The sequence below is a fragment of the Drosophila eugracilis genome, unplaced genomic scaffold (assembly GCF_018153835.1).
Source record: "Drosophila eugracilis isolate 14026-0451.02 unplaced genomic scaffold, ASM1815383v1 contig_2088, whole genome shotgun sequence".
NCBI classification, from domain to species: Eukaryota; Metazoa; Arthropoda; class Insecta; order Diptera; family Drosophilidae; genus Drosophila; species Drosophila eugracilis.
In genome coordinates, this window is record NW_024572964.1 from 1,644,099 (window position 1) to 1,656,223 (window position 12,125).

At 45.2% G+C, this 12,125-nt stretch overlaps 4 protein-coding genes across 7 annotated transcripts; 2 read left to right on the forward strand and 2 right to left on the reverse strand.

Annotated features, from left to right (window-relative positions):
* The first annotated feature begins 224 nt into the window (after positions 1-224).
* Positions 225-4,978, forward strand: LOC108102811 (ATP-binding cassette sub-family B member 7, mitochondrial). 2 transcript variants are annotated; one of them, XM_017207990.2, is made up of 6 exons: positions 225-445; positions 2,217-2,343; positions 2,620-2,842; positions 2,910-3,064; positions 3,121-4,469; positions 4,549-4,978. In XM_017207990.2, exons 1-6 carry the CDS (start codon positions 329-331, stop codon positions 4,804-4,806), a joined length of 2,229 nt encoding a protein of 742 aa, XP_017063479.1. In that variant the 5' UTR covers positions 225-328; the 3' UTR covers positions 4,807-4,978. The 2 variants fall into 2 exon arrangements, with proteins under 2 accessions (XP_017063479.1, XP_017063480.1); XM_017207991.2 differs by having other exon boundaries at positions 2,719-2,842.
* LOC108102813 (SET domain-containing protein 4) lies at positions 333-2,280 on the forward strand. 2 transcript variants are annotated; one of them, XM_017207995.1, is made up of 3 exons: positions 333-445; positions 676-2,077; positions 2,217-2,280. In XM_017207995.1, the coding sequence occupies exon 2, from the start codon at positions 735-737 to the stop codon at positions 2,073-2,075; it is 1,341 nt and encodes a 446-aa protein (XP_017063484.1). In that variant the 5' UTR covers positions 333-445; positions 676-734; the 3' UTR covers positions 2,076-2,077; positions 2,217-2,280. The 2 variants fall into 2 exon arrangements, with proteins under 2 accessions (XP_017063484.1, XP_017063483.1); XM_017207994.1 differs by lacking the exon at positions 2,217-2,280 and having other exon boundaries at positions 676-2,176.
* A 278-nt stretch (positions 4,979-5,256) lies between the features above and the next one.
* LOC108102812 (vitamin K-dependent gamma-carboxylase) lies at positions 5,257-11,086 on the reverse strand. Of its 2 annotated transcripts, none has more exons than XM_017207993.2 (4): positions 11,018-11,086; positions 6,828-7,421; positions 6,423-6,769; positions 5,257-6,350 (listed from the first exon to the last, which is right to left on the reverse strand). In XM_017207993.2, the coding sequence occupies exons 2-4, from the start codon at positions 7,409-7,411 to the stop codon at positions 5,266-5,268; spliced, it is 2,016 nt and encodes a 671-aa protein (XP_017063482.1). In that variant the 5' UTR covers positions 7,412-7,421; positions 11,018-11,086; the 3' UTR covers positions 5,257-5,265. The 2 variants fall into 2 exon arrangements, with proteins under 2 accessions (XP_017063482.1, XP_017063481.1); XM_017207992.2 differs by having other exon boundaries at positions 10,775-11,059.
* Positions 7,557-10,072, reverse strand: LOC108102814. Its single transcript, XM_017207996.2, has one exon. It carries the CDS (start codon positions 9,714-9,716, stop codon positions 8,973-8,975), a length of 744 nt encoding a protein of 247 aa, XP_017063485.1. The 5' UTR covers positions 9,717-10,072; the 3' UTR covers positions 7,557-8,972.
* Positions 11,087-12,125: the final 1,039 nt, after the last annotated feature.

Consider the following 12,125-nt stretch of genomic DNA (forward strand, 5'->3'; position numbering starts at 1 on the left):
TAGTTCTTTTAACGGTGTCAAGCTTCTTGGATCTTTTGAATCCAATGTTGTTGTTTACTTAAAAAAAAATAATAAATAATCTAAACTCGTTTTTACAATAAAAATTATATTATCTAATTTTACTGATTGTTTTAAAAAAATAAAAATTAAATGTATTTCAAGCAAGTTTTAACGGAACTAGTTCAAGTGACTCGTTACTGGGGAGGCATTCACAACGGCACGGTAACAGTGAACAGCTGACGCTGCTGGATGCAGATATCGTCGCAAAAACACAGGGACGGTGCAAAAGAAGAGGGTTTCTATTTTGTTTTCGACTGGCAATTGAGTAATGGCCGGACTCCTACACCTGACCAAGCAGTGCAGCATCCATTTACCCGCCCACTTAGGTCGCGCGAAATGCTACACGTTCGTTAAAGGAACTGGAAAACACGTGCAGGCAAGAGTGGTGAGTACTCCGGGTCTAGTCCAATTTCAAGGCCACATGCCAGACTATCTAGACTAGATTACGATTTCGTAATTGTGCGTAAATGCGCAATAAATTGGCGGTTTGATTGAACGGGAATTACCGACGATCGGCAATGAGAACAGTCTGCGTGTGCGTTGTTTTGGTCTTTTTCCTTATCCACCCAATCAATCGTGAATTAATGCATCATGCTCTGGCTTATTTCGTTGCAGCAAGCATAGAGATAGACCAAAACACCGCACACCCAGACTGGGAGAATCGATTAAGAAAAATGGGTCGCACCCAACGTCACCGGCTTCAGAGGGCTAAAATATCTGATGAGGATTCCGGCTCCCTGCGGAATCTATATATTCATCTTAACTCCCTTGGGTGGCAGAACCATACCCATCTATCAGCGCAAACATATACCCTGACTGGACGAGGATTATGTTCGAAAAAGGAAACCTTTTCCCAGGAAGACGAGCTCATTCGCCTGCCCGTTGGCTGCCTTATCAGCATAGCCACTCTGGAATCGGACGAGCAATTCAAGAGCCTCTTCGACAAGGAGCTATTCGACAAGGATTCCAGGATTTCCTTTCAGGCACTGGTAGCCTGTTACCTTTTATACCTAAAGCATCTGAAAGAGTGTTCTCTTGAAACGCTTCAGCCTGTTTATACTGCCTATTTGGAAACCCTGCCCAAGACGTACTCAACTCCCTATTTCTGCTCCATACCTGAGCTGCAGTGTCTGCCAGAATCCGTCCTAGAACGAACGGTTGGCCAGAATCGCCAGATACGGAGATATTTTGAAATTATCAAGAGTCTGGTCACGAGCTGCGATTGCTGTGGAAAAAGCTATGGCCAGGATATTTTTACACTCGCAGAATTTAAGTGGGCTTACTTCACCACAAATACTAGAAGCGTCTACCTTAGTTCCCGATTTCTGAAAAAGCAATGCAGCCATTTCCAGGCTCTTATAAGTAGCGATACCAACCTAGCTTTGGCTCCGTTCCTGGATCTTTTCAACCACTCTGATAGTGTGCAAACTACAGCTGAGATTGAAGGCAAGGATTACGTTCTCACATTAAAAACCCTACCTTATTCGAAAACCAAATCCTATGAGCAATTGTTCATCAGCTATGGTGCTCTGTCGAACTTTAAGTTGCTCACAGAATATGGCTTTTGTCTGAAAGGTAATAAGCACGACTACTTTGAGATCTCCCTGTTGGATATTGAGCACATGGTTAAGAACAACAAGGTGCTATCCACGCAAACCTACCACCGGAACATTTTTAAATTCATCAGAGAGCATAATTTGAACGATCAGATGTTTGTTCACATCAACGACGGATGCTCCCACAATTTGAGGGTAGTTCTACACCTGATCTTTAAACAGCAGGCCTACTTCCCCAATATTCTCAACCAGATTGCCTTTGGTGACGTGGAACAATTCGAGGATGTGCAGCCGGAACTGTCCCAACTCGTAGCCTTTAAAATAAAAGAGTACGAAATCTTTGGGGGAGAGCTGGACAAACTACCAAAACTGACGGAAAGCGGTTTGGTGGCACGGTTTTATTTGAAGGAGTGCATCCGCTACCTGAATGATTTTCAAGTGGCACATCCAAGAGAATAGAAGTAATCTATGCTAAGCTTAAATTAGAAAACAGTACAAAGCATTTTGGTTATAAATTGAATGAACCGTTTTTATTTTTCTAATAAATCTCAAAAAATGTATATAGTTTGTAATTACTCCATTTGTTCTGTGACCTTTCAGCTTTACTCTTCTCTGGCAAAGGTGGATGACCAAGGTAACAGCGATGTCAAGCGAAAGAAGATAACCCCGTTTACGCCCACGCCGGGCAGCAAGCTCCTAGGTGGAGTGTTCGGCAAGAAGGCCAAAGGTAGGTGCCTCAGGAAAAGTCCATTAACCCAGCCATTAACAAATGCCGGACTTCCCGTAATTAATACAGCACCCCTGCTGATCCGCAGGTTTTATTATTTAGTACTAGCCTCTCACGCTTTTTTCTATTGACTAACCCAAAATTGATTTTGTTTTGTGGACCGAGTACGTTCCTAACCTTAGTCGGTCAATGCCCGTTTGTTTGTTTGTTTGTTTGTGCGCTTGTTGTGTTGAGCGCCTGTCTGAATTTGGCTGCATCCAAGTGAATTCAATGCAGGTGGAGCCCCCGCAGCATCAGCAAAAACAACAACGCTACAGCGGCAACGACCATACCGCCCACAACAACAGCAATCACGACAATGTCATGTTCATATAGGAGGCGGCAGCGATGGCGGCTCCGGATTGGGAAAGCTGGACGCCCCTGAGGTAACCTCCAAGGATATGCTGCGCGCCATGATGGCCTATATCTGGCCCAAAGAAGATCCTCTAGTGCGAAAGCGGTAAGTCATTCTTGTTAGATATATGATTAGGAAACTTTTTTGTATTTATGATTCCTTAAATCGATAGAGTGGGCATTTCTTTGGGCCTTCTGGCTGGCTCCAAACTGTTGACAGTCTGCGTTCCCTTCTTGTTCAAAGGAGCGGTGGACACAATGACAACGCTAAACATGGACACCGCTCCTGATGCAATACTCTCTACAGCCACCGCCCTAATGCTGGGATGTAAGTCCGTTCCTTCACTTAGGGATCAGACTAAATATTTACCATATAATCCGCAGATGGCATTGCTAGAGCCAGTGCAGCGGGCTTTAACGAGCTGCGTAATGCGGTGTTCGCAAAAGTTGCCCACCACTCGATTCGGAAGATCGCCAGCAATGTTTTCCTACATCTGCACAACCTTGATCTGGCTTTTCACCTGAACAAGCAGACGGGAGCGCTATCAAAGACTATAGACCGTGGATCGAGAGGCATCAACTTTGTGCTATCTGCTATGGTATTCAACATAGTGCCAACCATTTTCGAATTAGCTCTCGTTTCAAGTATCCTGGGAGTGAAGTGCGGTTTGGCCTTTGCGGGTGTAAGCATGGGATGTGTTGGCATCTACGCCGCCTACACTCTGAGTGTGACACAGTGGCGCACGCAGTTCCGCGTCTACATGAACCAGGCGGAGAACGAAGCTGGGAACAAGGCAGTTGACTCGTTGATAAACTACGAGACGGTCAAGTACTTCAACAATGAAAAGTACGAAGCAGGTTGCTACAACGAGGTACTGAAAAAGTATGAGGCAGCTAGTCTAAAGACTAGCTCCAGTCTGGCCCTGCTCAACTTCGGTCAGAACGCTATATTCAGCAGCGCCCTGAGTTTAATCATGGTACTGGCAGCCAAGGAAATCGCCCAGGGAAACATGACAGTGGGAGACTTGGTCATGGTCAACGCGCTGCTCTTCCAACTCTCGATCCCTCTCGGTTTTCTGGGCAGTGTGTATCGAGAAGTGCGTCAGGCCCTATTGGACATGCAGGCCATGTTCACGCTGATGAATGTGGACAGTAGAATTCAGACGGCGGCCAATGCCCAGCCCCTGTTCGTGGACACCACCAATTCCTCCATCGAGTTCCGCAACGTGAGCTTTGAGTATGAACCGGGCAAGCCTATTTTCCGAGACCTGTCTTTTACTATACCCGCCGGTAAGAACGTCGCCATTGTGGGCGGCTCTGGATCAGGGAAATCCTCGATGGTGCGCCTTCTCTTCCGGTTCTTTGAGCCAAACTCCGGTAAAGTTTTGATCGGTGGTCAGGATATTAGCGCTGTGGATTTGGAGAGCCTGCGCAAGGTTATTGCTGTGGTGCCGCAGGATTCGGTGTTGTTCCACAATACTATCGAGCACAACATCCACTATGGTAACCTGTCCAAGTCGCATGCGGAAGTAGAGAACGCTGCCCGCATGGCGGACCTGCATGACTCCATCATGAGCTGGCCAGCACAGTACTCCACTCAAGTGGGAGAGCGAGGATTAAAGCTTTCCGGTGGCGAGAAGCAGCGTGTAGCGATTGCTAGAGCTATACTTAAGAACACCCCCATTCTAATCTTCGACGAGGCTACCAGCAGTTTGGACTCTATTACAGAGCATGTGAGTGTATGGGGCTACCAAGTCCAATCTCTATGTTTTCCTAAGCTGCCTGACTTACTCGGATATCCTTATTTTACAGAACATTCTGCAGGCATTGACCCGCGCTACCTCAGGTCGCACCAGCATTTGCATTGCCCACCGCCTTTCAACTGTCAAGGACGCCGACGAGATCCTAGTTCTAGAGAATGGACATGTGGGCGAACGCGGCACTCATTCGGAGCTGCTAAGGCAAAACGGTCTTTATGCCCGCCTCTGGGAGACACAAACGCAGCAGTTCGACCCGACCCGGGAGATCAAGGAGGAGGCGGAAGCGAAAAAGTCTCGAGGAGCTGCGTAGAAGAGGCTTCAACTTGTGCAGGTGTTTGTTCCAATGTTAAAACCCTCCCCTTCGTTTAGCCCTCCCTAACCAACAAAATTTTCCGTAGAATCCTCCCGTCTCGGAGATTCGCTATTTATAGGTTTAAAGTTTCATTGTGACGTTTGTAAATACAGTTGTAGATATGCGATAAGAGAAATAGGACGGGTTGCGGTACAATATGGTACATTTATTATCAGTTTTATCACCCACACATTCGTTATATCGATCTGTTCCGGTTTTCACGTATGTGGGATCCGATTGATAATACTGTGGTTTAGGTATCCAAAGTTATTGACTTTTTCGGTTAGTTATTTCAAGTAAAAATTTAAATTAATATATATAATATACAAAAATTAAACCTAAACATTTTCAAACAAATATCAAATCGAATAAAGATCAAGTGAAAACCGGAACAGGTCCGATTGTTAGCCTTCAAACTCAATCTCTCTCTTTCATGACCTGCGGAATGGGCACATCGTAAAGCAAAAACATCAGACAGTTGCCAATGTGGCTCAGAAACTGTTGATAGTTGGTCACCCGTTGTTGGAACTCTTGCCACAATGGCAAAATAGAACGCTCCTCTGCCTCCGGGCTCTCTATCGTGATGCCCTGCTCCAGCATCGTCTTGTTGGTGTATGTAAACAGATAAGAGGCTGGTTTCTGGCCAATGGTGGTTACCAAATGGGTAATGTTGCTCTCCAGACCAATGCTTTTGCCGGCTGTCAGGAAATAGGCCTCTGGATCCCGCTCGTTCCTATAACGCACGTTTCCTTCGAGGATAGTTAGAGTGCAGTTTATTAGGTCTGGCGAGATGAAATTGGTCAACGTAAGTCCTGGGAAATCGGCGACAAAGACCACATCAGAGTAGTTGTTCCACGCCAGCACCTCAGTCTCAATAGTCCGCAGCTTGGGCCGCATGTGATTCAGCTCGTTCAGCAGTGGCAGCGACCAGGAGGTGCTCTCAAAGGGCGACCACTTGGCCTGGAGCAGATCCACACGCGGATCGAAGGAGCGCTGTTGGAAACGACCATTCATTGAGCACCAAATGTCAAAGTAAATGGAGATGTTTTTTGCCATCTTCGGCTCTCCTTCCCGGAGATTATCTTCTATGCACCTGGCGTACTGCACAGCCATGTCGGCATACTTCGTCCAGCGGTCGTACTCTGTAAAAGCATATGGATTCAGGTTGTGTACCTGTCGGCTCTCGTTGTCGACCACTTGGATGGTTGTCTGTAATGTATCGTATGAGTGCACCATCATGTCCCATGAGTAGCCGTACAGTCCATTCGTCCAGTTGTTATATCCCTTAGTGATGAAGTGTGAGTAGGGCAGAAAGAGCTGAAGTCCGCAGTAACCGAGGATGAGACATGTTCGCATTTTAGCCAGGATTCCCGGCTTTGAGAGCTCTTTCGTGGGATATTTTGGCCGGAGCAGTGGGGTCTTTGACCAGTCGCTTATCCTTCTAGGCCAGTCAAAGCTGAAGAAAAGCGGCACCTCAGCCAAACAAACCCAGGGAAACATGCCTGTTGGGTAAGTTCAATAATAGCATATATTCGTCAGAATCAGGATTTATCTATCTAAAATTATGTTCTTACCTATTACGAAGAGTCGGGAGTTCATAAGGTGAAAGCTGAGCATGAAAGGGGTGACCAGTAGTCTTGTCTTGTCCAATGTCATAAAAAAAGCAATGGACAAGTCGAAGAAGGCTGTGAACCAGTGCACGATCAGTAGGTCAATCAGCTCGGGATCTATAACTTGGCGAAATGGGGCAAAGACCCAGTGATAGCTCAGATTGGTCATCGCGTATCCCGATAGCCACTCCAGGGAAAACTTCTTTAGACCTGCGTACATGTATAGTACGAAGAACTGAAATTTGATAATGAAGTAGTTCCAATAGGGAATATAACGACTGCTTCTCGGATTTAGCCAGCTGTCCAGGGAGCTGAAAGTTAGAGGCTGGTTGTAAATTTCGGATTGTAGAATTTAAGTGGTTTTCAGACCAGTAGGACTCCGCTTGGGTAAAGAGCAGCAAAATTCCAACCAGTCCGAAGAGATAGCTGTGGTTATTCCACGTCGGTTTGTCCAGCAGGAAGATGTACCAATAGGGAATTAGGAAGGCTAGGCAGCTGATCCTAAATCGATATCCAACCATGATGCCCCAAGCCCCCAGCCACATGCACAGGTAGACACATCCCATAAGCGGATATGTCAATGCCCGCATCCCGTTGAAGAGTGGAAAGTGACAGTGAAGTGGTTCTTGAAATCGCACATCTAGTTGTCCGCCGCCCCGCTCCTCTGCGATGTCAATCAGCATGGCTGCCCCATAGAGCAACCGGAAAATACCCAAGGCTGCTCCATCCACGGGTCTCTGCAGCCAGAGCGTGAAGTTGGACAAGCTGGAGAAGTTGCTCAGTTCGTGGCCGAAGCAATCTCTGAAAAAGTGGTTACGCAGGGAGGAGTCTTTGGCATCCGTTGAATCTGCTTCTGTGTGCGCTTTTTCCCTTGAACGGGGAAGAGCTTTATGGGGCGACGAGTTCTTTGTGGCACTGGTTTTTGTCGGCAGTTTACGTTTAGAGTTGGCCATTGCACTTAACCTGAAAATATTTGAAAAGTTGTGTCCAGTTCATTCTAAAACCAAAATAATTTCTATCACAGTAAAATCATTTGGAGTCTTCATAGGCTGGATAAAGTTACCCGAAACTTAAAGGTCAATCCACTTCTTTTTGGTATTTAATTTTTGTAGAATTTATTGAAAAAGTTGACATAAATACATGCATGCATATTGTTGTATACTAAATATATAATATATGTGTTTTACATTTCGTTTGCTGACTCTTGCGTAAATATCTACGGTTCTGTTCGGATCGCTGGCGTGGAGCCCACGGAAAATATTGCTGTTGGATTGGTGTAAAAAAATAGATCAATTACGAAATGTACATCCATTACACTCGAGCAGTGAGTAATTATTGCAACGGGTTTGCCCAGCTTTGTTTTATCGTTTCGAATGTGTCCGTGTGGAACGTGTTTTGGTAACTGCCATTTGTGTTTGGCCAGGTCCCATGTCCCATGATCCGTGATACGTGGGATTGGGATTGAGATTGGGGTTTCCCCTCGTCGAAAACGCAAATACATATATTTCCGATCTGAATTTGAATGGGTCTAGCTGCTGGCCAGTGTCCTGTGCAGTGGTTCGCAAAATGTCCAAACGTTTTTGGGAACAGGAACAAGCTTTGAAAATGCCTCAAACTACATACATATACGAATACAATATAAGCCGTCGTCTGCTTGAATATACGTTTGATATTGGTTACGGTTAAGTACTTAATGTGATAGGTATCGCACACGCGTCGTAAAAAAATGTCTATCGATTTGGAAAAACTATAACGATCTGGACTCGAAATGCAAATCTCTCAAGTCCTGGAATTGAGTTTGGAAAATCAAAAGGGAATCTCGGTGCCTGGTCAGTAAATGGTTTAAATACGCGCCTGAATAATCATCAATTTCGGTGTGTTTAAGTAAGTTTAGCTTGGTTTTAGTTTTCTTAGTTTCTTGTTTTGTTTTCGGGTTTACTTTAATTTAAGTACGACAGTTATGCATAAATGACTAATATTTTTGCTTCACATCTATTTTACTTGTGAGTTTTTGCCATTAAAATACTTTTGGTTTTCTTTATCGATTTCATTTTCGTTATTTACGCAACGCTAAAACATTTTAAAATGCATTTTCAAAGTTAATTCAATAAATATGCTTGTTGGTTTTCCATTAGATAGGTTCTGTAAGCTTTTAAAGATCTAGACAATGTTTTCGAGTTTCGAAAATTAGCATACAATGGGGGCCACATAGTTGCTCCTCCTCCGCCTGCTGCTCCATCGGCCCAAAGGGAAAACCGGATTAGAGCGGAATGGGGAAATCCGCGATGTAGTTGCAGTGCGTATAGCAACCCTTGGGTGCTAGGCCGCGATGCAGTTCCTCCTTCTCCGCCTCATCGTCGTTTATCCTCTCCCTGCGCAGGCGCATTCCTTCCTTTGGGTACTTCCTCTCCAGCTGCTCCTGTTACTCCTTCACCTCCATCTCCACCTCCACCTTACCGCTTACTGCTTCACCCTCGCCCGGTCACCGCTCTCCCGGCCGCCGGGCACGTCCCTCTAGAGGCGGTTCTGGTTCAACTGGGAACGTGGTGTGAAGGGGCTGACCATCACGCCGCTGGGCCAGATGGCCTCGTTGAAAAGCTCATTGAAGCGGTAGTCCGGAATGGAGATCTTGAACTTGCAGTACGACAACTGCGAAAGGTTGGCATCGTTTTTCACCAGCTTGGTGCACTTCACCAGGTTCTTGTTGATCTTCAGTTCCTCGGCCAAGTGATCAATCACATCCTCCTCGCTAGTATTCGTGGCGAACTTGCCCACCTGTACCCATCGGCCGTAGTCGCAGACGACCTGCAATCGATCGGAATTGCAGTTGTTCCCTACCACAATGAGGTTGTTCTGCTGCGGATGCTTCTTGCCATCCAGTCCACCTCCAAGGCCACCGCCACCCACGCCGGCGGCCGAGGCTCCGAGCGCCTGAAGCGGTTGGTTGCCGAATTGGAAGTACTGCTGGTACATCCGTCCCTGGATCTGGTTGACCCCGTTGCACACCTTATTGACCTTCTCCTCGATTGTGTGCAACTTGGCGGCGAAGGAGCGCGGCGACTGGTTCTTGCACTCGTCACAGTGGAAAGATATCATCGGGTTCTTCTGGATCGCCTCGAACAAGGCATCGTCGATGCTGACGCACGTGCGGTGGAACCTCCTCCGGCAGTCCTCGCCACTGCATCCAATGCTGGTGGCGGCCGCCTCCTTGGCGGCGATTGATTTTTTACACTTGGGGCAGTTGTTGTTGTCGGCCATGGTTATTGGCTAGTAATTCCGATTCCTATGCCTATTCTGATTCCGATTCCGACTTCGATGCTACCAATTAGCAACTTTTTATTTGCTCGACGGCAGACGGAAAAAGAGAATTCGAACTTCCAGGAAAAACACACGCACACAGTGGAGTCACACAGTGGGTATATACACTACGGCAACAATAACAATGCGAGAAATATGAGCGAAAGTCGCCTCCTCTCGCCGCTCCACCCTCTCTTGCTCCTGTGTGTGCTGTGCGTGTGTGCGGGAAGAGTGCTGAAATCGGGAAAGAGAAGACACGCAGGCGACCGCAACTTGACAACCGTACGCTCCGAAGTTTGCAGACTGACTGTGCTGCTGATTTGGACTCGGATTTTGATTCGGTTTCCGTTTCGGGTTCGGATATGGCATACGGCATGCAACCCCCGAGAAAGCTGCCACGTCAGGGGTGGTTTTAACCACTATTTTCGCCATATGATTGACCCAACAGTCGTGATGACTGGCAACCAGTTTTATTTGGCTTGCACCCACCCTGTTGTGAATTACTTGGGGCCTCTCTGCACGATAGTGTTGGAAACAAAGGGAAATCTTTGAAGGGATATTTAAAGCCTTCATTTCTAAGGTACTATAACATTCTTATCTGAACAAAAAATTTAAAGTAAAATAGATTTATATTTTACTATTGGATTCAAAAAGGGTATATTAAGTAATTTTGTTTATTTATCTCTTGAAAACTCGTATACTGAGGCTTTGAATTACTTTTTAAAAAAATATATGGTTTTCTCATTTGTTAAACCCAACTAAAGATTGACCAGCTTATAATATTAATAAAGTGCAATTTAGGACTTAATACAATGCTGTTTCAAAAATTATTACATTGATCACAAATTTCCCTAGTTCCGTACTCGAATTAAAAAAACGTAATATAATGTTTTGCCTAAACGTTTAGTTTGTCCTAAAAGTTTATTACTTAAAAATTTAATTTTTAAATTATATTTATTCAACTTGCCAATTTTACACAACGCACATTTATCGAAAACTCTATAAAGCACATTACTTACTTTGTATTGTTATTGTTGGGTAATGGGGAAGTGGGTCAGCGTTACATGGGATTTGTTAAAACAAATCCTTGAATTACACAAACTTTTCACCGCTTACAATCGGATTACAAAGCAATTAATCAAATTCACACCCGTAATGTGTTGCACTTAAGGCAGTAATTGGAGCCGTTATCATGCAGCCTGCAACCTGCTCCCTGCTGAGTGCAACTTGCAACAGTTGGCCGTTTACGGATGAACTCTCACCTAGCGCACGCAGCGACCGGGAAAAGGGAATCGCGAGCAACACGGTCCGCCAACTGAAGCTGTGCGCAAAAGCTGCGCCGTATTTATACGCCACTTTGTTCCACTCAGAGATCCCTGTCCCTGTCCGTATCCGTGTCCCTTTTCCGTAGTCCTTGGTGCCTCAGCGGGGATGATGGCGAAGAGTTGTTGGCGGAGGTGGGGGTGTTTGCGCATGTCCTTGCCGGGAAACGGCTACGAAGTTAATAATAATAAACAAGTAAGTTTACTTTGACCAACTGATACGGCATTAAGGATACTTACCAGGTATAATTTATTATTATTTTTAATTATTTTAAATATATTTTTGTTTTAGGGTTAATGGCTCATTAAGCTCGAATTAGGAATTATAAAAATTAAATGCATATACATCTTTTTAATATAAAGTTAGAAATGATATCAGTTTTAATCGCAATATCTGATTTAATCGAAAACTATATACCCGTATATAATATTTAATGGGTGTGAAAATGCCAGGAAAATGCAAATAAAATTTGCAGGTGTTGCGGCACCAGCTGGGCTCTTTGCAGCTGTTATTGTTTGCCATCCGCCTCCAGGATTTCGATGGCGGACACCTTTGGTAATTGGGTTTTATTAAGTGCTGGTTGCTGGGGCTCTCAGTCCCGGGACGTCGAAGTGAGGTGTTTCCGTTTCCTTTGCGGGCCCTTGTTAGCGCTGCTCCAATTTCGCCGACGCCTGCATTGTCAATAGATTTTAATCAGGTGTGGCAAGTGTAGTAAACAGGCGCCCCACGCCGGCACTTCTGCCTGATTTACAGATAGGCTTCCCCAGCAGACTGACTCTTATTTCCACTATCCTGTGTAAGCATTGCCTTCATCCCAATTGGTATTTATGTATGCAGCCACGTGTGGCTGGGAACCGAAGCGTACCCTATCCTAGAGTTAAGTACGAAATTCGGCTGTGTGAGCCCAGAATAGTATGCTACACTTTCGTCGTGATTCATTCTTGTCCAATTTAGAAATTAAAGCCCTGTGTTAAATGGGGTTTTTCCAATGGGAAAATAAAACACTCAGTTTTTATTTTTATTTATTTATTTAAATAATTATGTATT